Genomic DNA, 24,797 nt, shown 5'->3' on the forward strand with positions numbered 1-24,797 from the left:
TTCTTAAATGTTATTACTACAATAAAAAGTAATAGTGATAAATAATGCAGAAATCTCACGTGGTCATTTCATCTATGTCAGTGATACATTACTTTTTAATGTCGATTTTGTTTATCGAATTTGAAGTTCTTTTACCATTGATGTTATTGTCAATAGTTATTATCAGTATGTAAGAGGCGTTTTGGGGCCAAGCTTGGCTGTCAAATACAGATGCCAATTTAGGACAAACGTAGTTTGGTTCTTCATCATGAGAGCACTTTAAATACATTTGAGGAGAAAGCAGTTTTTTTGGTTCCTTAATGTACCTCCATTGACCTTAAGGATATACCTTGAGATCTAGTAAACTACTGAGAGATATACTAGTGGGATTTACTGTGTTATGATTTCAAAGGAAAATAAACTGTTTAAGGACTGTAAATTTTAGAAGAAAATTTAGTGCGTAATGACCTGCCCCTGTATTTGGCAGCATTTGTCAGTGTGTGCCAACTGTGGTCTGCAGTGATTTTGTGCAACGCTAACGTAAAAACCTCAAGGAAACAAAAAGGAGTTGATTTTTTTGTTCTGAAGTATCACATAAGTTGCTTTTGTATTAAAAATAGTTTAATAAAAACTTTCTACAATTATTCTGTGTCCTCCTAGTTAACTTCTCCTGAAGCGAAACAGTTTATTTCATGTTGCACCTACTCTTTTATCATAAATCTCTAAATCAAGAAATCTTGATTTCTTAATACAATTTCTGTTTTCTGTTTTCTGATCTGTGGTCATAATTGGCACTTTTGGAATATGAAGTTACCTGTTAAATTATGGAATGTACTTTTTCTTTTTTGCCCATTCTCATTGGTTACTGACAGTACAAATATAGGCATGATCAGCACTTTTGAATGTTTTGTGTAGTATTTCATAATTTTGTTTAAAAACCACACCCAGCTATTTTCTTTATAGCACTTATCCCGTCATTATTTACTATATTTTCACACCTTTATGTTCTCTATTATAAAAACTTGAGGCTAGTTAAATTTATCAAAACATATTTGAATGAGAAAAAGATTCCACAGTGTGTCAGGATTCCATATCAAAGATGTTTTAAAATCTCCCTGTACCTGGATGTACAGATTCTAATGACAGCCCAGAGAAAAGAAATGATGTAGAGAAATAACTTGATAACCTGGTCAGCATTTTTTTATCAAGTCATGTTTTGGCAACTTTCAGCCTCTGATTGTCTGGTGAGTCAGCTGTTGTGTTTGGCTACGTCGTAGCTGCTGTGTTACAGGAGTAGAATCTTACATGAGGTTACAGTTTACTCTCACATCAAGCTAGGGCGTGCTCCAGTATCTAAGAGGTATTTTGAGGCCAAACTTAGCTGTCAAGTACAGGTGCCAATTTAGGACAACCATATTTCGGTCCTCACCATGAGAGCACTTTAAATTCATTTGAAAGGAGAGCAATGTTTTGTTGTTCCGTATTATACCTCCATATAATTGTTGAATGAAAAATAAAAAATGAAATGAATATAACATTGATATTGGAAGAGAAAGTTTTCCTTGTTTATTAGAATATGAGGTTCAGGTTCCTGGGATGTTTGTAAAAGTGCTATGAACATTAGAAATTTTCTGATGAAACTTTGAGGATGATTGTCATAGGTAAATGTTATTGTTATACTGTATATGTTAATAGGATTTCTGAGACTTGTCTAGGAACTATCTTAATATGTTTTAGGGATATGATTTCTAAAGAGGGTATTTACATGTCGTATAAAAGTGCTACCTTTTCATAAGCTAAGTGAATTAAACTCCTGTTTTATAAATCTATGAATTTTTTTATATTTAACGATGTATTGTTTTAAATTTAAATATTAATAATATACTCTATTAGTTGTTCTCAGCCTTGCAGAAGTTCTACATGACATGCCAGCTACTCCGTTATTATTAATAAAGGTACATGAACTTGAGTTTTAATTACTTTGCAGTAGTACCTCAGAAGACAAACCAAGACTATTCTAGGAGGCATGAGCTATTCCTTTTTTTCCCACCACAGGCAACAAATTAGTAACAAGAATCACTTAGCATTATAGAGAAGTTATACTGTTCGTAAACCAGTGGTTCGAAAATTAGACCCAAAGCACCGTGTCAATCAAAACCCATGAGCTCCATATATTGTAGTTATCACTTTCTAAAAGATGCAATTCTGCTACTAAAAATAAGTATATAATCCCCAAATGAAGAATAATACCTTACATCAAACAAATTTTATTTTATGAAATACTTTGTGTATTTTTCTCCTTTCTTAAAGGATTTGTGAGGAGACTGACCCGGTCAATCGGCTGTGATTTGGCGAGGATGAAAATGGGCCCCTTCATGCGCAGACTAAACAATCGATTTCTTATTTAAGGTTCTAGTGAACCTGTGCTGTTGCTTCCCTCAGAACACACTTTGTGAGCTCACCTAGGTACATACATGGCTAATTAAACTACATTAAGGTGGAAGTGTTTTTCTAGAAGAAACTTTTGGAGTGTTATAATGTTTAGCATTATTACTAATTCAGTGTATCTACCGTAACCCAGGGTAGATATAATCAAAAACTGTAATACTGGTTCATCTTTCCAAATAAAATACTGTTTAGAGCTAATTCTAAGCAAAAGAAAGGTACTTTTCTGTGAAATAAACCAAAATGAACACAGTACAATTACGTAATACTAATATAACGGTGCCTAGAGCAAGTTGGAGCTGAGTAATTTTAGCTTTAAGACATTCATCTCAGGTTTAATCATACTCTTTAAGCTTTAGTAAAATAGAATCTAAGTGAAACTTTAATCTGAGAGCTTAGTGGACTGTAGCTTTTCCTTTAAACTCAGATACTGCTGGCAGTGTTCAAGACAAATGAATCTCCCCATTGTTTCCCCCACTGAAAACAAACTCAGGAAAATATCCATAGACACACACACACACACACACACACACACACACACACAAGCACATATACACACATGACATAGTGTTAGATTCTGTATAGCACTAGAAGATGTGCAAGAGTGATTTCATAAAATACGAGGCACATAAAAACATAGTAAAACGATGTAAATGATTTTTTTGGAAATAACTACGTATTTGAACTTCTGTCCTAGAAGCTGGGCTTCGTTTGTTCTCCATGTTATTTTTTTCCTGGGTTATGATTTAGAAGCACTTCTATTTAGTGCTTTTCAAATTCAGCTTTATGTGTACTAAGTACTATGCACCTTGTAAATGGAGAGATAAAACTGAAAGTTATTGCTGAACAAGGTCTAAGGAGAAAACAGTTTGTAAATTCAAAACCTTTATCACCTAAGTACTAAAGTGCCAGCAACTCCAATTCCAACTGGAGAGTCATGTGTGGACATATTATCATACCCACTTTTAGAAGTTTTGTAATAATGCCATGGTGATGATTGCTACTTCTGGTAGATGTTCCCCTGGGTTGGTACATGTTTCCATAGAAGTCATTCATGAAGAACCAAGCATGTTTAAAATAAAGGTGTTTCATTTGGTTTTTATTTTGCCTCATCTTGTTTAACCTTGCTAAACATCACGTGTATTCTTTAGCCTGCATGGGCTGTATGATAGTTTAGGAGAAAATTATTTTGCCAAGAGCAGTACCAAATGGTATCAACTACTCTATTTATTTTCTTAGTAAGTATCAGTACATCATGGAAAAAGCGACTAGAGAAACATGATTGCTTATGGACAGGGATGTCTTAAAGCATTCAGTCCTTGCTTCCTGCTCTTCTCTTTGAAGGAAAGGCCCTGTCATCTTACGTTTCCCTGCCATCTTATATTTTCCGTCATATGTTAAAAGCATGTGAGGAAATACAGAATTTTATTCAAGTCCATTATTTGATCCCTTCATTGCCTATATTACATTTTGGAGTTCATTTCTTTAATTTTTCTTGGCTCTAGAATATTTTAATTTCTCTGCTGGTATACTTTTAAACAAAACTTCAGTTGGGACCCTGATCTGTTTTCCTTTCACAACAATAAACGTAAAATTTTTCAAGAACTGAAATATCATTTTGAATTTAGATTCTTATAAGAAACGAGGATTACATCCCCTAGTACTGTAAATGATTTTGAATGACTTTCCACAGTAAATAAAACAATAAAACCTCCTGAGGAAGAGGTAGGTGACAGACACGAAAACAAAATAAAACAAAACCCCCAAACCGAAATGTGACGTAGTATCTGTGGCAGACTAAAGAACGGCGGTCATTATTCTCTTTGAAATAAAAAAAGGCCGAGCGTGGTGGTGCATAGTTGTAATCCCAGCACTTGGGAGGCTGAGGCAGGAGGATCCTTGTGAGTTCTAAGCCAGCCTGGGCTACAAAGTTAGCTCAAGGCCAGCCTGAACTGCGTAGCGAGACCCTGTCTCAAGTAGACGGAAAAAAAAAGGTAGTCATTTTTTTTGTTTGTTTGTTTGTTTTTTTGTTTGTTTGGTTTTTCTCTGGTACCGGGAACCGAACTCACGACCTTGCGCTTGCCAGGCAGGAGCTTTTGCCTCTGAGCTAAATCCCCAGACCCCAAAAAAGGCAGTCATTTTGTCGCCCAAAAAACGCCTGAGTGGGGTTCAAGTATCTTGAAGGGACATTGTACTGATTCAATTTTTACTGTACTGGAGAGAACAGTGTGTATATACATTTTAACTCCAAGGAAGTAAAATAGATTCTTTTAACTCTGCTCAACATTTTTCTCTATTTCCAGGTCTGAAACCTGGGTCTCATCAGGGTTTCATACTAAAAAGAGAGGTATAGTTTGGCCTGTTACGTTTACCCCACAGAAGGTTATCTCAAGGGGTGAACTTAATTTGATTTTCACCAAAGCCCGAACTCCACCCCAGAAATAACAAAAGGAGATACCTAATGGTAATAGGAGTTGCTCCTTGTGAAAACTGAGTTAAAATTCCCCCTCTCTCAAGGAACTTTCCATTTAGTTTGAGAAATGATCATATTATAAATATCTGTGACTTGTATATCAGCCACGTTTATTAGATTAGTGTTGTGAGATAGTTTCATAGACACATGGTTGGAGTCACCAGCCAGAGTCCCCACCAGTGAGAAACACTGAGAATCAAGAACCAGTACTCTGAATTGAGAGCACCAGAACCACAGCTCCACGACTCCTTAACTCTCTGAGTTTTCCCATCTAAATTATAGCTTCATCATTGAAGTGTTGTGTTTAACGTGTGTTAAAACATAAAATATTCAAAAGAGTCCTAGGAGCATGTTAAATATAAACTTTAAACAGTAGTTGTTGGTGCATATTATTGAGAAACATTCCTGGGCCCCAGGGTTCTGTAAATCGGACGTAGACTGCTACAGATTCTAAAGAATTTGCATTTTCACACCCACTAGGATTGGTTACGGAATAAGACATGATTAAACAACTGTTTTTTGTTTGTTTGTTTGTTTGTTTGTTTGTTTGTTTTTTGGTTTTTCTCCGGTTCACCGGGAACCGAACTCACGACCTTGTGCTTGCCAGGCAGGCATTTTGCCACTGAGCTAAATCCCCAGCCCCTAAACAACTGTTTGGGGACCTTTGTTTTGGCTTATTCAGGCCAAGCACAGGGGTAGACGTACGGACCATGTAACATTATTAATTACACTGGAAAGACTGAAGATAGCATTGATATGAGGAAATATTTTTAAAGGGAAATGTGAAATGAGAAATGAAAGATGTATTGCAGATAGAAATATTAAGCTAATGTTTTTCAGACATCTGTGTATTTTTAGATGAGTAATCCTATTACATCGGTTGGATATTCTGACCATGTATAAATATCTGGCATTAACTTTTGCTGGATGTTTAATTCTGTCAGCTTCTTAAATTGAGAAAAAAAAATGAGCTAAGGTTGTTAAGAAAAAAACTTTAACATTTTCTGTTAAAAATGAAAAAAATTACCTCAGTCATACTTATTTCTTTAATAAGATATATTTTAAAAGATGGATATGTTAATTCAATTCAATTATTTAATGTTAATATACAGGTTTTAGGCTATTTAAAAGGATATATTCTCTATGTTTCTAATGTTAAATTAAATAAAATTTGTATTCTCTTATCAAATGATGAGGCTTCTCTTTTAATGTCTTTCAAAAAATTCATATTTAAATTTATTTTTCTTTTGAGACAAGGTCTAACTATGCAGTTCAGGCTGGCTTTGGACTCACTCTGCAGCCCACGCTGGCCTCTTAACTTGCAGTGATCCTCTTGCCTCAGCCTCCTGAGTGCTAGGATTACAGGCACGCACCACCACACTTGGCCATATTTAAAAATTTTGAAGCAAATACGTGTACCTATGTAAATGTGTGGAATAATGGCTTGTAAAAGTCTCAAGAACCTTAACTTTTCAAATGTAACTTACATGCTCTCAAAGTAGTAGCTTCTCAGTTAGAACACATTGCAATATTTATAATAGACTGGTGGAACTGCATGTGGAGCAGGGTCATCAATGTGTGTATAAATACGAACATTTGGAAACTTGTCAATATGAGTAGTTTATTCTTTAATGGGCCTTTTTATGACAGGATTCTGTGATAAGCACAGGTGGCTATTTTGCTAGTTTTTTGCTTTATATGGTTATAGATGGGATGTCTCAAATGGAAATAACCAAATTATAATTATTTTCTAGTGAATTTGGGATGTATACTAGTCAGTGCATATGAGAGAACCACACACTAGCACAATTGGGGCATATTCCTTTTTTTGCAACAATGAAAACTGTCATCAATAAGATTATGTAAAATAACCACTCAGGATAAGATGATCATGAAAGAGGCCTCAATGATATTATTAAGTGGTTGGCTCTAAACGTTTTTGAAAAGTAAAAGTGCACTGAGATTTTCCATTAAAGCAAGAATTTAATAATAATAATAATTATTATTATTATTTTTCTTGGTTTTTCTCCGGTACCGGGAACCGATAATAATAATTATTGAAGTCTAGAAAAGTGTTTTACTGTCTTCAAATTTTTCAAATAAATACTTGCTTTATTACTTTTTGTAGTAAGTACATTTGCTATTTTTGGGATACAATTTTCTCTTGAAAATACTATAAAAATACTTAATTTTGATTTTAAAAACTAAAGAGTTAATGGTACCCTATTTTTTATCAGTTGTATATAATAGTAATTCTATTATTTCATCTTCTGGCAAATCTGCTTTCTTGGGACCAAGTGAACTTGCAGGTGTGACCTTTAGGATTTATTTTCTTCTTTTTGTGGATAATTGGAAGGGAACTGTCCCAGCATTTGAACTTTACATATAGTCCAAATAATCAGCTCGTGGATCTGGCAAGGTGCAAATTTCAGCTACCACTGCAAAACTTTAATGTAGCTATTTTATATGGGGAGAAGGAAGCCAGGCATAGTTAGAGCAGGCCTCAGCATCCTAAGTTATAAACCCTGCTTTTATTTACGTAAATCACTGAAGCTTTTAAATGTTAAGTTTTGATGATTGAATAAAACTTTATGATCTTCTGAGGCTTCTCTTCGAGACTTCTTGACAGCTGTCACTTTGCAGTGATAATTAGAAAGCAGAGAGACAGAGATAAATGAAACTTACCGTGATTCAAGTGGTACCCTTTTCCACGAGATTCAATTCTCTTCACTATATAACCCTTCCCGGAGCTGCTGACTCTGAACAACGTGTGACAGAATGGAGTTTAACCTTCTTTTTCTTTCCTTAGTATTCTTCTGATAGGAGTTATTGTCAAGAGGGAAAAAAGTAGTGGCTGGGGCAAAAGGCTAGCAACGTTTCAGAGCCCACATGCTAAGTGTTTGCTGAGTAAATTGCTTTCAGTAGAAAGACGGAGAAATAACTGTCACTCAGGAGTTCTTGTTCCCCTGCTGGGGGCCCCAGGACACCACTGAGTTCGGCAGTAGGAGTAGAGCAAATTGTATTTTCATTCGTTCGTTGGTTCATTCATTCCTTCATTCTTACGTTCAGTCAGTACATACTGAATTTCTGCAGTTCCCCAGGTTAACGCTGGGGTCGAAAAACTACCCAGACAAGTGACAGAACATTTCTATTTTATGGCCGACCTGGAGTGGGTTTTTGCGAGGTATAGACAAGTACAGAGACAAGGGGATATAGATTAAGTTTTAGAAAACTGCATGAAAAGGAAGGAATCGGAATTCAAGCTGCGATGGTGACATGGTGTCTCCGGAGGTCTCCACAGCCAAAGCAGTTATCAGCCAATGCCATAAGTTAGCATTTCACAATATATGCTAATATTCAGCAGAATACTCATGTGGATCATGAATAAAAGAGTCATCCAAGTGTGAAAAATATCCTATAAAACTAGGAAAATTTATTGTGTTGTTTTACGATACGTATGTGTATACTGTGCAGATTTACTTTACAGATGTGTACTAAATTCTCAAAGCGTTCAATTTATTATCTTGAAAAAAGATCAACTAGGGAGTATCCCACAGTTATCTTTTTCTTTTTTTGCTGTTTTTCCGGTTCCGGGAATCGAACTCATGACCTCGCGCTTGCCAGGCAGGCGCTGTGCCAATGAGCTAAATCCCCAGCCCCTCCCACAGTTGTCTTTTAAAGAGCAGTTCTGTTTTTTGTGAAATAGTTGCTGGTGTTCTAGTTACACTGAAAATACTTTGAGCAATATTACTTTAATCATTACTTAAGCTTTAATTCAAAGAGAAAAAAGTGAAATATGGGGTTGAATTTTGAGAATAAAAAGTATGACTGTACATTTGGAAGAATACCAGCGAGACTTCATTTAGTCCATGCAGAAGTTTGCCTATGAATGATTGTTTTCCTGTACTTTCTCTTATTTGTCAAAGTGTCGTGAAGTAGTGCATTAAAAGATACATTTGAAATCAGATAAATGTGAGTTCCCATTTTTACGGGATCATTCATTTTGCAACAACTTGCTCTGACCTTCCCTCCTTGTGCGTCTCAGTTCTGTCCTTTTTTCTCTTCCATGTGTGTGAAATCCTGTCCAAATTCATCCCCTCTGTGATACAAACTGAAGCAGTATCATAGAGCTTTGACATCACAGTAATTCCTACCGACAACTATTATCAACTTTAAAAAGTTTGCGTTTCAAAATATTATTTAAATTGACTCATACAATATTTAACGTTTTGAGGGCTATTTTTCCAATCCGTATACATCTGTGGATAATCATTATGTTGTTTTGGATACCTTACATCGACCGTTGATTTTCATTACTCCGTAGTACATTGGCACCATGCTGTCTAACCATTCACCCACTGAAACTTACCTGGGCTAACTGTAGTTTGGGGTTGTTGCAAATAAAACTGCCACGAACACCCATACACACCATTTATCTGGGATAAATGTCACAGTGTTAATATTTCTCATTTGTATGGTAAACGAATGTTTAATTTTGTACAAAATTTTTTGCTTTAAAGAGTGGCTGTACCAGTTTACATTCCCACCAGCAATACATGAACAGTCTGTCTTCTCCACACCCTGATTAACACTTGGTATCATCTCAGTTTTTGAAAAGTTGTATTTCAGGACTGGAGGTGTCAGTCAGTGGTGGAACTTTTGCCGAGCATGTGCAAGTGCCCGGAGTTCCATGCAGCACTGAAAAAAAATTAGTTGTAGTGATTTCATAAAGGTGTGTAGTGATGTCTCATCGTCATTTTAATATGAATTTCCCTGAGGTCTAATAGCCTTGAACATTTTTAATGTGCTTATGTGCCAGCTAAACATTTGATTAGTAATACACCTGTTCTTGTTGTTCATTCAGTTTCTAAGTGGTTTATTTATTTTTAATGATGAGTTTTGAGTCACCTTTATTTTCAAAATTTGTAAGACCTTATATGATCACTTAACAGCTTTTATCCTTTCAGCTCTTTTAAACACATTTTTCTGCTCTCTATTCTTCCGCCCTCCATTTTCTGCTAAAGTGTGTTTATTACTATAGTATCAGTTATTTTACCTGATGAGGTATTTTATTCTTGACATTTATAAAACTTTTTTTTGACATTTAAAAAAACTTTCATATCTTGGCTTTCAGCAGAACATATAGGCATGGATCTTTCTATGTATAGTAATTGGCTCAGTGGGCATTTTGGATTTATAAATCCATGATTTTCATTAAACTTGTGAACTTCTAATATTTATTTTCGGTTGTGTCTGCCTTTTTCTGCCGTACCTCTTTTGCGACTCTTGTAATACATGTGCTGACACACATTTTCATAGAGTTTTCGGTGGCTGTGTTTTAAGAATTTGTGTTCATTTTATACCTTCATAATATCATTTAAGAAATGTAATAATTTATAATTATTGTTTCATTTATTTTAAATCATTTCAGTTTTTTGAATGTTGCATTGTTCTGTGAAAATTACATATTTGCAATCTTCATACAAGTGAATTATTTGAAACTGGGTGTGGTGGGGCACGCCTGTGATCCCAGCACTGGGAAGGAGAATCACTTTAAGCTCAAGGCCAGCCTGGGCTACAAAGTGAGTTCAAGGCCAGCCTGAACAGTTGCATGGTGAAACCCTGTCTGGAAAAGGCAAATAAATAAAAATAAAAAGAGGCCAAGCTGAACTAGAACTTGTCTTCCTCCTGCCTCAGCCTCCCAGAGTCCTGGGATTAAAGGTGTGCCCCACCACACCCAGCCTCAGCATCTTTTAAATTCTGTCTCCCACATTGTAGAGTAGAGGCCTATGCTGCTGCTAAAAGTACTTCTCCTTTTTGATTCCTCACCCATTTAGTACCCATTGGACCTGCTCTTTCCTGTGGTGGTTTATCAGACTTTCTTCTTCTGGAGCGCAGTTATCTAAGTCCATTTATTGTTTCAACAAACACTGAGCGATGTGTACTTTCAAAGCAGCCTTCTGGGGATCACTTAAGCACCAGAGAGAAATAGCATTTGACAGTACAGTATAAAAAGTCCGGTGACACCAGCAGTTCTGATTCAAGGTTTCTTTTAACCCTCAGTAGAGGATATATGGTAAATAAAGTCAGTCTCTCCAGTGACAGGGAGAAAGCGAGCTGTTGCTGCCCGGGTTGAAACTGGGCTGCTTACCTGGAAGGAGGACAGGAAGCACCAGCATCCCTTTGTGAGGTTGGCCTGAGGTCCAACTCTACGTGCTCCATACGAGTAAATCCTTGCATGTCAGTTCGAGTGCTTGTCCTCCCACATATGCAAAGCATGATGTCCCAATTTGCTTTAACTGGGAAAACAGCTTCACCTTCGTTTCTTCTCAATAGCATGAGTATAGTACTGCTTACCTAGCGGGCTGGGGCTCAAGAGGACAGAGGGCCCAGTACGGAGCCTGGTACACAGGGATCCACAATTGACTCTTCTCTCCGGCCTGTTCTTTTGTCATGTCTACGCACAAACCCCAACATTACTGACAGACCCCTCATGTAGTGTCCTTACTCTTGCTTCTCCATCTGGCCATCTATTTCTCTTTTAGGGTCATTAGCAGTATTTTGTGTTTCTTTTCTTTGTCTTTTTGAGACAGAGTCTTGTTATGCAGTTCAGGCTGGACTTGGGCTCACTGTGCAGCCCAGGCTGGTCTCGAACTTGGAATGATCCTCCTGCCTCAGCCTCCAGAGTCCTGGGGTTACAGGCGTGTGCTGCCATACCTGGAGTGTGTATCATTTTAAAACTGGTTTTAATCTTCTAGAGTCAAGCAGAACATTAAGTGCCTCACACCAGAACTGTTTGGTATTTTGAACTTCTAAAAGACTTTCATAATTAATTTTAGTGAGGAGACTGATATACAAGGCAAGTATTAATTGTGCAAGGAGATTCTGTACACCAGGGAAGCACATTGAAATGTAATATTTCAGGCTTTTATTTCTCCTTTACATTATGATTTGTGAGCTTTCAACTTAAACAGAAAAGGAACAGAAAATCCACTTCTATATACATAAAAAACCAAAACAAACGAAGGAACTTCAGCACCCAATATCTTGTTCCAAAAGAACACGAATGAGGTGAAAGATGAACCAGAATCCGTGATGGCACAGAGACGGCACACAACTAGCTTAGAAAATCAAACTCTGTTTTAAGCTTGGCACATTAAAAAAGTGAATTGTGTGTTTATCTTGTTTCTCTAGAGTACGACTGTGACATTTCATTCATTCTTCCTGATGACTGCGTAAGTAGTTTCTGTTTGGTCACAGCAGTGTCTGCGACATTGTGTGTGGAAATCATGGTTTTATTTATTTTTTTTCTGGTACCGGGAATCGAACTCACGACCTTGCACTTGCCAGACAGGCGCTGTGCCGCTGAGCTAAATCCCCAGCGCCGAAATCATGGTTTTAATACATTCTAATATTTACCATGTGTTTGCTCCCTATAGCTGAGTGCTAATATGTACAACCTAGACCAGCAAAGAAGAAGCTCTTGTTTCCATGAGAATCTGTAACACTCGATTCCACATCTGCCTGGCTTTCTGCTAGTGAACACAATTTTAAATGTTTGAAATTGGAATGGAGAAATTACACAGAATACTTGGAAATATTACCAAGGAGCTTGATTGTGCTAGTTATCTTTGCTAAGTACAACACTGAAATTACGTAGCAAACTGTTCTCTGTACAGCAGAAAGAACAATAAATAGGGCGCAGAAACATTGGTGTACTGTGATGCTAGATCCACCCTTTTTCTTTGGAGGAGTCCTTTTGCTCACCTACAAATAGATGTGAGGTAGCAGTATCTACAAGTATTAACCCAAAGGGTTCTGCTTCTCTTGATTTGCTTGTTATCTGCATTTTCTATATTCATGTTTCCTATTTCCAGAGCATATTGCTGAAAGATATGAGTAGAAAACAGAGTTAGTAGGTGGCTTAATGTTAAGAATTGAAACACAATGCAAAGTTAATTTCTTTTGTTGTTTTTCCCGCTTGTGAATCCTAATCTAAGCAAAAGGTATCAAGATGATTAAGGTACAACATAGGAATATAAGGAACAAACGAAAGCAGAAGACATCAGTGAAGAGTAAATGTAAAGAGTTGTCTTTGCTGTTACAATTCCGCTAATATTGCAGAATTTTATATTTGCCAAGAATTCTTGACATCATCCACTTCAAAGCAATTCCCAAATAAAAAATTAAGTATAGTAAGATCTGTCTGATAGATAAAAATATATAAATATCAATTACAGATGGCATACTTTTAAATAAAATTCTTCATGTAATGTTGGTCAAAATTAAATTTGTATTAAATGAGTGCTCAAAAACACAAAGAAAACTAAAAATTGGAAATTGTTTGTTATTGTACTATCGCTAGACATTTTAAACTTCTATATTAAACATAAGAGAAGAAATACTTCTTGTTGAGATTATCTTTCTGAGCAGACACAGACCTAAGAAGGTAGTGCAGGAAGAGGAATTGGTAATGAATCTAGAGCTGTTCCCACCTTCACTTCCGTCTCAATGGGAGAAGCACTAGGATTCCAGAAACCGTGTTCTCCGCGGAACTGCGTCTGTGGATGGGCGCCTCACACTGTAGACAGCTCCCATGCCTATAGATATTCAGTGCTATCACTGGGTCAAAGCGTGCTTTGTTTTATCTTAGACAGTTATAATCATTTAAACTTGAGGAAGCTCACAGCACTAATGTTACTGTTTTCCACCAAAAAAAAAAGCAGTGAAGGAAGTTTGTGTTGAATAGCCACTGATTATGAGAACATGATTAATGTTAGATATGGAATTGATTTATGGGTGCTTCTGTCAGGGGCTACATCACAGTATAATATTATCTGCTGAAAAGATGATTTGTAGGATAAAGAACAAAGAGCAGAGGCAGCATTCTCTTTCCTGCTATGTTTTATAGACTGGATATATCACCCAGAGTTGCAAATCGTTTACTTAAAACTTTTTTTGGCAGAATTGCAAGGGTATAGTTGTATTTATTTTGCCTAAAGCATTAAGCACACCAGAGGTTAATCTCCTTTATTTTCATTAAATTGAATTTCATGTGAAAGAGTTGTTTTCTTTCTCATTTACTGAAACTTTCATACTTCTTTGAAAAGAAATCTCTGCAGAATTCATAACTATCCATAATGAGATAATATTCATCTCAGGACTGTAATAACATTACTTTTATATTTCACATGTTACTGAGAACATACAAAATTAAATAATAATGGGTGTCTCTCTCCAGCATCTTGGTGGCTGTTGTGAAGGAATTCTTTATAGCGTGTTTGCGATTCCGTGTGTGTCCATGTGAAATCTTGCAACAGAAATAGTGGTCTCTCGTTAGATCTTCCAATCTCCACAGTAAGTGTGTACCCCAGCTTGTTAGCATATAGTTGAGCTCACGCTCACCGCTTACAAAGGTATAGACTCACTGAGCATGTAAATTTTTGTAGTGGAACACGAAGCAGTATTGATGTTACCACATTTTTGCGTGATACTGTATGTTGGGCTAACCATCTATTGATACAACATGACAGAAAAATATCGCAGGAGGCTGCTATGTCTGAGCCATGGCGATATTCTATTCTTCAGTGGTACATTAAAGAACTGAGCTAAATTGGTGTTTTATAGACCTGTTTGGTTTTAGCTGCTGCTTGTTACGCTATAAATTGTGGCACAAATGATTGACACGTTACTTATTATGTAGCAGAGGTAATGGAGTGCTTTTGATAAAGCACTAATGAGATCATTTAGAATTTTATTTAGTTTATTAATTTGTTCATTTCAAGCATGCCTACTCATCTCATTCTGTCTTTTGAAATTGTTATTGACTAGTTGATAAGTTTGAATTTGTTTTCATTAGCAAATTTTTCAAGGGAAAATGCCATATTTTCAATCTCAAAGTATTCATAATACACTGTATTATTTTATGTGATGTAACATTTAATATCTTCTTAAAAGTTGAATAACAATGAATATATGAAGAATTTTAATATGTAGTGTTTTTCTTTCAGGGGTTTAGACTACATTCATTGTGCCAGCTAGCTAAGAAATAATCCTTCTGATTGAATCATAAACATCTCTGCTGGTACATGTTTTATCTGACATGCTGCTTTTGAGGTTTCCAAACTCCTTTTCTTCTGAACTTGGAAATTTTTGTTAAATAATAAACCAAGAAAGGATTCATTTTCTAAAAAAAAAAATTGCTGACTGTAATGTGGAAAGGGAAAAGAGCTACCCGTTTTGCCATTTAAACTCAGTGTTAGGGGCTAGGGATTTAGCTCAGTGGCATAACGCCTGCCTGGCAAGCGCAACGTCGTGAGTTCAATTCCCAGTACCAGAAAAACAACAACAACAACAAAAAATCTCAGTGTTATATATTGGTGCTCAATTGTTTATGGATTTTCCTCTGAAAATATTCATATAAATTTGAAAGTGTAAGTCTCTTCCTTTTTCAAGTGATTTTCTTTGTACTGTAAATTGAATTTGAACTCACAAATATCTGTTCTATCCATGGGCCATAAAGTAATGAACTTTAGTTTTATTTCCTACACAGAAAATTAATTAAGTCATTTCTAACAATATTGCTGCATCAAACTCATGAATTTTAAAGATGTTTTAAGCAAGTCAGACTCCTACTTGATACAGATCTTTTTTTCACTAATATATAATTGAGGAAGTAGATTTTGATTCAAATTATCTTTGCTGAAAGTAGATGGGTGATTGTCATACTTATTTTACTAAAGAACTGTAGTTGTTAGAGAGTTTGAATTTGTGAAACAGAAAATCTATGTTACATGTTTCATTCTTCTTCAATCATTTTTTACTTAGGTTGAAAAAAATAAAAAAGAGAAGAATCTGTTGCCCAGTGAATTGACCCTGATCTTGGTCCCAAAATCGAAAAACTGTAGAAAGAAGGATAGAGGTTAAAATTCTATACTAAAGGCCAACACTTTCTATCTTTTAAAAATAGAAACAGTTAGTTTATTATAGAATTAAAGACGTTCTCATTAAACTTGAGAAAATTTGAATTTATAAACTTTAGAAAATTTGCAGAGAAACCTTTTAGTAGTCACTTTTTTATTGCTGGGACAAAGTACCTGACACACTCAATTTAAAGGAGAAAAGGTATCGTGGGGTTCATGGTCTCAAAGAGTTCACTCTATAGCTGGCTAGTTCCAAGGCGGAAATGGCATGGTAGAAAGGGCTGGTGGAGGAAAGGTGCTCATCCTATGATGCTAGCAAGCAGGGGGAGCAAGAAGAGTGACAGATCCTTGCTCCCAAAGACACATCTCCAGCGGTCCACCTCCAAGCTCCCCCTACTTCCTAACAGCAGGTTCAACTATCAATTCATCACGAGATTAATCAACTGATAAGTATTATATCCCCATGAGCCAGTCACCTTTTGAAAGCCCTAACTCTGCACTCTTAAGACTTTTGAGTGCGTATTTTAGATCTAAACCACAACAAAACAAGACTTTTTATGTTTCATGTAAATTCATTCAATATAAAATATCTATCAAACACCCAATTATGCAATGTGGTGTTTGATTCTGAGATACTGTAGATAGTAAGACAATCATGCCTTACTCTCAGATATATGTTTCTAAGAATTGCGATATATAGAAGAAAGAGGTTTCTATGGTTACGTGATGGTTAAAAAATGTGATTTTATTTTCAGTAGAGTAGGTAGCAATGAACTGAATTCAGGAATCTTACATACAAACTGACACGTTAGGGATAGAAACAGGCTGATACGAAGACAAATAGATAAAGGTGGAAGAGATGTTCAAATAGTACAAGGACTGATTAAAAATGCAGAGTAAGCTTGAATAAAAAAACTTATTACAGTAAAAGACCCATTCCCATTAATCTCCCTCAAAAGACTCGTCTTGCTTTGCGTACACTAACTCAGTTGTTCTTGCCACTTTCAGAAGCTGTTTCTTGAAGTCCTCTTTCATGAGTATCTTTAGGAGACATGATAAAAAAGTGGGTGAATGCTGCTGCCGGTGCAATCCAACACAAAAGCAGGTTCATAAAAAAATATAACTGGATGTTCTTATCCATGTTACTCACCAGATCTGGCATCAACTGGCTTCTGGCTTTTCCCCAAAGTCAAAATGACTATGAAAGATAAACCTTTTGAAGCAACTGAGGACATTGAGGCACCCTCAATAATGAAAGTAAAGACAACCACAAAAAACTGACAGAGCTGCTTTAGGAAGCAGCAAGAAGGCTGGGTAGTTCTGAAGCAAATGGGCATGTTTTGATGGCGATTAATGGCACAGTACCCTTTACCGTGTTTCTTTTTTAATTTAAATATTCATTGCATTTTTCAAGCACACCCTTGTAAATGTGGTCCTGTGTACACTTGGACGAATATTTCCTTCTGTCTGGCTTTCAGTTTCTTATTTCTAAATTAACACTAGCACTAGATCCTTTAAGACCTTTGCCTGATGGTCTTATAGTGGATATTAAGTAATTAGAATGTTTTGGTTCTCACTGCTGATTGCAAAGCTGTTGTTCCAGTTTATTTACTGAGATGTAAGAGCTAGGGCTGAAACGGGGGCACCAGACTGGTGTTTTCCCCTTTTATTCTTATTGTTTCTTATTGTTGCACCTTAAACTGACCACAGTAGATTCATATCCTGATGTAAGAATCAAGATAAATAGAAATAAAGTAATAAAAACAGAACATGATATTCAGGCAAACTGAGGATCCTTTGAAAGGGCAAAATCTGTTCTCTTCCTGTGACGTTTCCTGCTATGGGTTTAGCAACAAAATCAAAGGTGGACAGAGTCTTGGCTGTGTGTCCTGACTCAGCTTCCACTCCTGAAGAAAAGGAGATAATATGTAGGCTAGGACTGAAAGTGAGTACAGTGCATCCCACGCAGGAGACAGCAGAAGCTTGAGGCAAACAACTTCAGGGAAAACTTGACTTTCTCTTCTTACAGGCCATTGACAGAAGCAGGAGATGGTACAGCGCCTGCCTGGCAAGCGCAAGGTCGTGAGTTCGATTCCCGGTACCGGAAAAAAACCAAAACCAAACAAACAAACAAAAAAAGAGAAGCAGAAGCAATGAGTAGTTCCTAGTGGCTGGGGTATGAAAAGATGGTGATTCCTTGATACACATATGAATGTGAAAATAAGGCCTTTGTCTTTCCCCTCTTCTGATAAGTGTGCCTGGCATAGGGATGTCTGTCCATGTGTTTCCAGTGCAGCAGGTTGGAATTCCCAGAGCCCTGAGGGGTGAGGAGTGAGTAAGGAACCTGGGAGAGAAGCCGGCCTAACCTGATCCTATAACCAGTGTTTTGGGTAGTTGTTTTTTTTTGTTTTTTTTTTTTTTTTTTTTAAATTTTAAGGCAAAACAACAGGAAATGAGGAAACTAAGAGAAAAACATGGGCTCAAAGGAATGGCCTTTGGGATTTGCATCAACCAAACTGCAAAATTGTAACCCCCCTCACCTCATTCTGTGATGCCCACTTCCCAAGTGTCCTTGGCCATCACTTGCGGTCTCCAGAGGACGAGCAAACGCTTTTATTCAATGATAGAATCACAGGAAGTAGTACAGGAGTGAGCAGAAAATACTGTTTTCTACTGTGCCCTTCGTTAAATTCGAACAGTCCCTTTAACATGACATTTGTAAAAGTATCTGGAAGTTTGCTGGCCGTATTCTTACATTCTTGGTGACTTATTTTCTCTTCATCCCATTTCTTTATTTCTGATTGGTGCCAGTGTCTGCAAGGTGAGCTATGGGTACTTGCAGAGAAGAAACTGTGAACAAGTTCAGAGCTTTACTTCAGATGACCTAAAATAAGTGAAATAGTTTTATCTATTTTGTAATGAATTTGTTTAAGGACAGATACGGAAAATCTGTGTATTACCTGTTTGATTCTCTGAATGGCTTGTTGTATAATTATTTAAATTAAAATCTTTCCATTTGTTCATTGGAACTATTCAATATCAGCCTTCATTTATATTTTGGATTCTTCAAAAACACAAAAATACATAAGATCTCACCATAATGGGTTCAAACTTGTAGAAAATTATATAGTTTTTCTTTCCGTAATTGAGAATATTCAGAGAAGCAAGATGCTTATTCACATACTTTGAAATTATCACCTGAAGCAGTAACTATTAAGCTGTCTTGTCAAGGGCTGCTTGGCTTGCATTTTCAGTAATCTGTGTGCTACCCTGGACTTCCTGCACACTCAGACTGTGAATTGCTTATAATTTTGGAGGATTCCACTCTTCTGTAGCAGGATCCTAATGGATAGATGAATCTGAAGTAGGCCTTCTCTAAATGACTAAAAACAAATGACTTAAAACCCATTTGTGCTTTGATTCGGATTACTATCATAAAATAAAATAAATATCTAAGCAAAAATAATATAGCTTTTTCATTTCTTTTTTTAAGAGAAGAGCTTTAATGCTGTTATTTCCATTTACTAATTCAAATAATGTATATTTAATTAATCTTGCTCTGGTATTGATAACTTCATCGTTTTTCTGTGGGTGAGGTGCTCTTTTGCATGAAATATTAATCAAGACATTTGGAAACCATGTATAATAAGGAGATTGATACTTAAACCGCTTGGAGAAGAAAATGTAAGTAGCTTAATGACAGAATGATAAAACAGAAAGCTGGTTTAGAAATTCAGGAGCTAAGTAGAGTTTGTACACATTTTGAGAGGAGACCAAAATGAGATTGAAAGAGCTAAGGCTTCTCATAACACCATAATGGAAAAGTTGTTAGGCAAGATGAAATCTTACGTCTCTCTCTTGTGAATTCCAGGAGCTCAGCAGTTTTACCTCATTAGCACCTTTTACTTATGTCTGTGTGATGCAGCTGGAATTTTAAGAGGGGCATCTTTGGTCTAAAATGTATTTGTGCCTCTACATTTTCCACATCTTTCCCAGTTGGACAAGATGAAGAAATAATTCTGTATTTAATGTCTAAAGAAATGAATTCTGTGGATTTTATCTATAATACTGAATGTCTGAAACCACACATTGTGAATTTATTCAGAGCCAGCATGTGTGATTACTCCTTATGTTTCAGGGACATTGGAAGGATTTAAAACAAAAGATGATTATATATGAATTTGTATACATAGTTTCTGTACAGGTTTAATAAATTTCTTAACTTATGACATTTTCATGAGGAATACAAATTTGGATTCGGTGTACTTCAGGAAATGGTCATTGTACATTGAGATTCTTAAAACTGGAGTATTTTGTTGGAAAAGAAATAGGTTTATATGTCTTTTTGACCAAATTGATCTTGCAAACTATGTAAACCATATGTAATTACTTTATATCTTGTGTATTTTCAGATATTTTAAGGTAATCACAAAGAAAACAATGTATTGATAACAAGGAATTAATTTTTTACAAAGTATAACAATAAGACTATTAATATTTCATATAAGCCTATCCATAGTATAAATTATAATTTTTTTTTTTGTTGGTTTTTCTCCAGTACTGGGAACCGAACTCACGACCTTGTGCTTGCCAGGCAGGCGCTTTGCCGCTGAGCTAAATCCCCAGCCCATAAATTATAATTTTTATCTCTGTCTTATAACTGTCTATAACTGTGGGTAGATCTATGAAGAAATAGTTTTCCATTTAGTGAAAATGATCCCCTCAGATGGATTCAATGAAATAAAGATCCACTATAGTTTTAATTTTAAGCTAATAGATTTTGTTTCATATTTTGTTACAGTAATATGCTATTTGTTACATTGACAGAATTAAATAAATGTGTTTTCATAAGTTTCATTTTTCTTTTCTCCATTTGCTATTCTCTTTCCTCATTTTTTTTTCTTAAATTACATCTTTTTTTAGTTCCCCTTCTATTACTACGGCCAGTAACTGAGATAATCAAATTACCAAGAGCAAGGTCTCTTCCGGTTCACAGCTTTGGAGGCTTCTGTCTACGATCAGTTGGCGCCGTTGTTTTTAGGCCTGTGAGGAGGCAGCGAGCGCATCATCGTGGGCTGTGGAGACAGAAGTGCTCCCCTCAGCCCAGAAAGAAAAAGAGAACAAAAAATGACTGAGACCTGCAGTCCCATTGAGGGCACACCCTCATTCCCTACAGATCTCCCTCTCAGGCACCCGTTTGAGAGTTTCCTCTGCGTCCTGTAGGTTTGAAAGATGGGAACCAAAGCTTTAACATGTGACCCTTTAGGGAGTGTGTTTTGAACCGTAGCTTCTGTCTTACTTGTTGGTATACTTATCTTTCAAATGTATATTAGTTTCTTTCTTTGCTTTTCCTTGCTTATTCTATCTACATTCATTTTTCTCTATATTTTAATCCTGAAATAGCTGATTTCCCCTGGTATATATAATTCATATGTGTGCATCTTTGAGTTGATCTGAAGTTAATTAACTTAAGTCCTTCGATTATTTAATTTTTAAAAAAGAAGCTAGGAGTGTAACTCATGGTAGAATACATGATTAATATGATTCCCCAACACCAAAATAAAACAATTTTTTTCCAGTATCTTTTCACCCTACTTTGTAAAAGGCTCTTTGTCTCCATACCGTATTTTAATGTTACAGGTATTTTCCTATCGTAATTAGTTCTTTTTGACAAATGTTGCTATTTTTTCAATTTTCTTGTCTTTCTGTTTCATATCGTGTAGTGGGAAGAGATTGGTGAAGTTGATGAAAACTATGCTCCTATCCACACGTACCAAGTATGCAAGGTCATGGAACAGAATCAGAATAACTGGCTCTTAACCAGTTGGATCTCCAATGAAGGTGCTTCCAGAATCTTCATAGAACTCAAATTTACTCTGCGGGACTGCAACAGTCTTCCTGGAGGCCTGGGGACCTGCAAGGAAACTTTTAACATGTATTATTTTGAGTCAGATGATGAGAATGGAAGGAACATTAAGGAAAACCAGTACACCAAGATTGACACCATTGCGGCCGATGAGAGCTTTACAGAACTTGACCTTGGGGACCGTGTCATGAAACTGAACACAGAGGTTAGAGTTGTGGGCCCTCTCAGCAAGAAGGGGTTTTATCTTGCCTTCCAAGACGTGGGAGCCTGCATTGCTCTGGTTTCTGTGCGTGTGTACTATAAAAAATGCCCTTCCGTGGTGCGACACTTGGCTGTCTTCCCCGACACCATCACCGGAGCAGACTCTTCACAGCTGCTGGAGGTCTCAGGCGCCTGTGTCAATCATTCTGTGACAGATGATCCTCCCAAAATGCACTGCAGTGCTGAAGGGGAGTGGCTGGTGCCCATCGGGAAGTGCATGTGCCAGGCGGGATACGAAGAGAAAAATGGCACCTGTCAAGGTAAGGCTTTGCTTGTGGATCTGCCGAGGATTTCTTCTTCCCTTGGATCATGTATATGTATGTCCTGCAGTGATTATGAGCAAGTGACCTTTTACTTTGCTAATTTATGGAGATTATTTCTCTTCCAGTTTGATTTCTCTCGTCTCTGAATTTTAAAATTTCTGGTGAAGATTTAATGTTTTATTTTATTGGATATACATAATTAATACTCAGAGTGTCTGACTTGCAGAGTCATATTTCATATTTGCTCTGCTTTCAGAAGTTCTATTTTTGAACAACACAAACCAAGGGATAAGTGACTTTCATCATGTGATAGTTATCTACTGCTGCTGTTTTCTTTCTTTTTCTTGCTGGACAAAATTTAAATGAAATATCTAGGGGGAAGTTGTTTGGCATGCTTTTAACTGCCCTTTAAACGTTCTTCAGAAACAAATTCAGCCATATGAATTTTGTAGCAAAACATTTATAAACTGTTTTTTTTTTTTTTTTTTTGGTTTTTCTCCGGTACCGGGTATAAACTGTTGATACTTAGTTTACTATGTTGTTTACATATGGTTGCTATTACACGGTTGCTTTTTAAAATTTACAGATCAATTTTAAATGCATAATAAGCAGTGCCCCACGAAAAGAAGTGTTGGAAGATAGGGCCAGTACAAAAAGGTCATTTCAAAGCAATTTGCACTTGCAGACTTTTTTTCCTGTTTTAATTTTTCTTTTAAATTGAAACTTGATCATGCATGCTCTCCTGTTCATTTGAAAATGCCCTCAGTTTGCCTACAGTGTGGTGAGTTGCTCTTTTAGACTTGGATATTTATCAGTGGCTTTCTGGAGCAGGATAGTACTTTATGTCAAGGTGAAGAACACTTTATGCAGAAGAAAACACATTTTTTCCTTTAAAAATTATTTGTCCTTATGAACTTGAACTTGTTTTCAACATAGTGTGTGAATACTAAATAGGGAATGGGAATTTGTGTATATCAACTAAGGAGAAACTGAACGCTGAGCAGTCCTGTGTCCCACGGGAGGCTTCAAGTGCATTTTTATTTTCTCCTTCCACTCTATAAGTTTATCACACTTGGTGGTTTTCTCAGGCTTCATAGTAGATTCTTTATGGATCCAGGAAAACAAAACTCAGGAAACTATAAGTCACAGAGGCTTGTTTTAAATTTATTCCTTCCAGAAACGTTTAATTTACCTAATTTGCTTTTCAGCATCAGCTCCTTTTCGTTTTTTTGACGAGGATCTACAGTTAATTCTGTAACTCGTTTTTCCATTTAAAGTATAAATCTTCACTTTATGCATACACCTTACCCTTAAATATCTTGTCAATTTCAAATTCTGTTTCTTAAATGTTTATAGCTTTGTTGGAGAAATGAATAATGATTTGGTCAGGGTTGGATTTCAGAAAAGTTCTAACATTTCATTTTTTTTTTGAGAAGCTTTACTGGTTTAAGATGAGGTCAGACGAAATTACAGAGTCAGAAGCAGGAGTTAAATACACTCACTCAAATATATTTCCATCTAAAATATTGTAGATGAAAATAGTCCTGTTTGCATCATTTTAGAGACTATTGTGGCTTCAGTTCAGCTCACAATGACCTTGGTCTTTATTTGGGGGGGCAGACAGTAAACGAGGCCTCTGGACTTGGAGGGTAAATTCTGATCACTGAGGATTAAAACATTCTAGTGGTACATACAAAAACAGGGCGGGCATTCATGAGCGAATGCTTTTTAGTGGAAGCCATTAGCATAGGTTTTCTCTTCTTTTTTTTCCTTCACCCTTCAAGAGTAATTGAGAAGAAGCCTGGGAAAACATGGGATGAACTGGAAAGGCTTCAGTGGAAAAAAGTTTACTAAAGTAGATGCTGTCCTAAGTCAGGAATTTTTCACTTCAGGGGCCACACATCTGGAGACCACACAGGCCAGTGAATGTTCTACATAAAGTCTATCTGAATAATATCTCTTGGCATTTTACAGTATGCAGATGGTCTAGGGCCCGCCTAGGAGGATTTTCTAATTGTTGTTCAATAAATAAATAAACTCCTTGAGTGACTAAGTCATTGAATGAACAAATGTGGAAGGTTTGCTTTGGAGAATTTGAAAAAATTAGATATGTTTCAGGCATTTATATACCTGTACATAATATGTCCATGTATACAAATGTATATGAGTGGGTGAGTGTTACATACATAAAATAAAACATGATGCAAAGTCATTCTATCTTCAGATGCTAACCTCAAACCTTAAAGGAGGAAGTTGAGGTTTTGGAATTGTCCTCCATAGGAGAGGGCTCCAGGAATCATTCTGACACCTCCCTCCCACTTGATACCCTGTCACAGTCCGTCACAAAGTGCTGATGGAAATCATCAGCCAGCTGTCTCCTCAGACCGCCCACTTCTCTCGATTTCCTTTTTCCTCTAATCTAAAAGTGTATCGTGTAGGAACTTTACTTTCAAATAAAGTGAATGACTATCTATATAGCTTTGCTTTTTGAACTGTTTTTTTTTTTTTTTTTTTTTGGTTTTTCTCCGGTACCGGGAACCGAACTCACGACCTTGCGCTTGCCAGGCAGGCGCTTTGCCGCTGAGCTA

The 24,797-nt window shown here is 36.4% G+C and overlaps 1 protein-coding gene across 2 annotated transcripts in view; it reads left to right on the forward strand.

The window, feature by feature from the left end:
* The window catches only part of Epha5 (EPH receptor A5), a 315,936-nt gene that overhangs the window by 46,683 nt on the left and 244,456 nt on the right, over nt 1–24,797 (forward strand). For both annotated transcript variants that reach the window (XM_005392842.2, XM_013518577.1), the window contains one exon: nt 21,543–22,206. In XM_005392842.2, coding sequence (XP_005392899.1) covers nt 21,543–22,206 — 664 coding nt within the window. The remainder of the gene's footprint in view (nt 1–21,542; nt 22,207–24,797) is intronic.

Source organism: Chinchilla lanigera, unplaced genomic scaffold (genome assembly GCF_000276665.1).
Source record: "Chinchilla lanigera isolate Chin_1 unplaced genomic scaffold, ChiLan1.0 scaffold00046, whole genome shotgun sequence".
Lineage (NCBI taxonomy): Eukaryota > Metazoa > Chordata > Mammalia > Rodentia > Chinchillidae > Chinchilla > Chinchilla lanigera.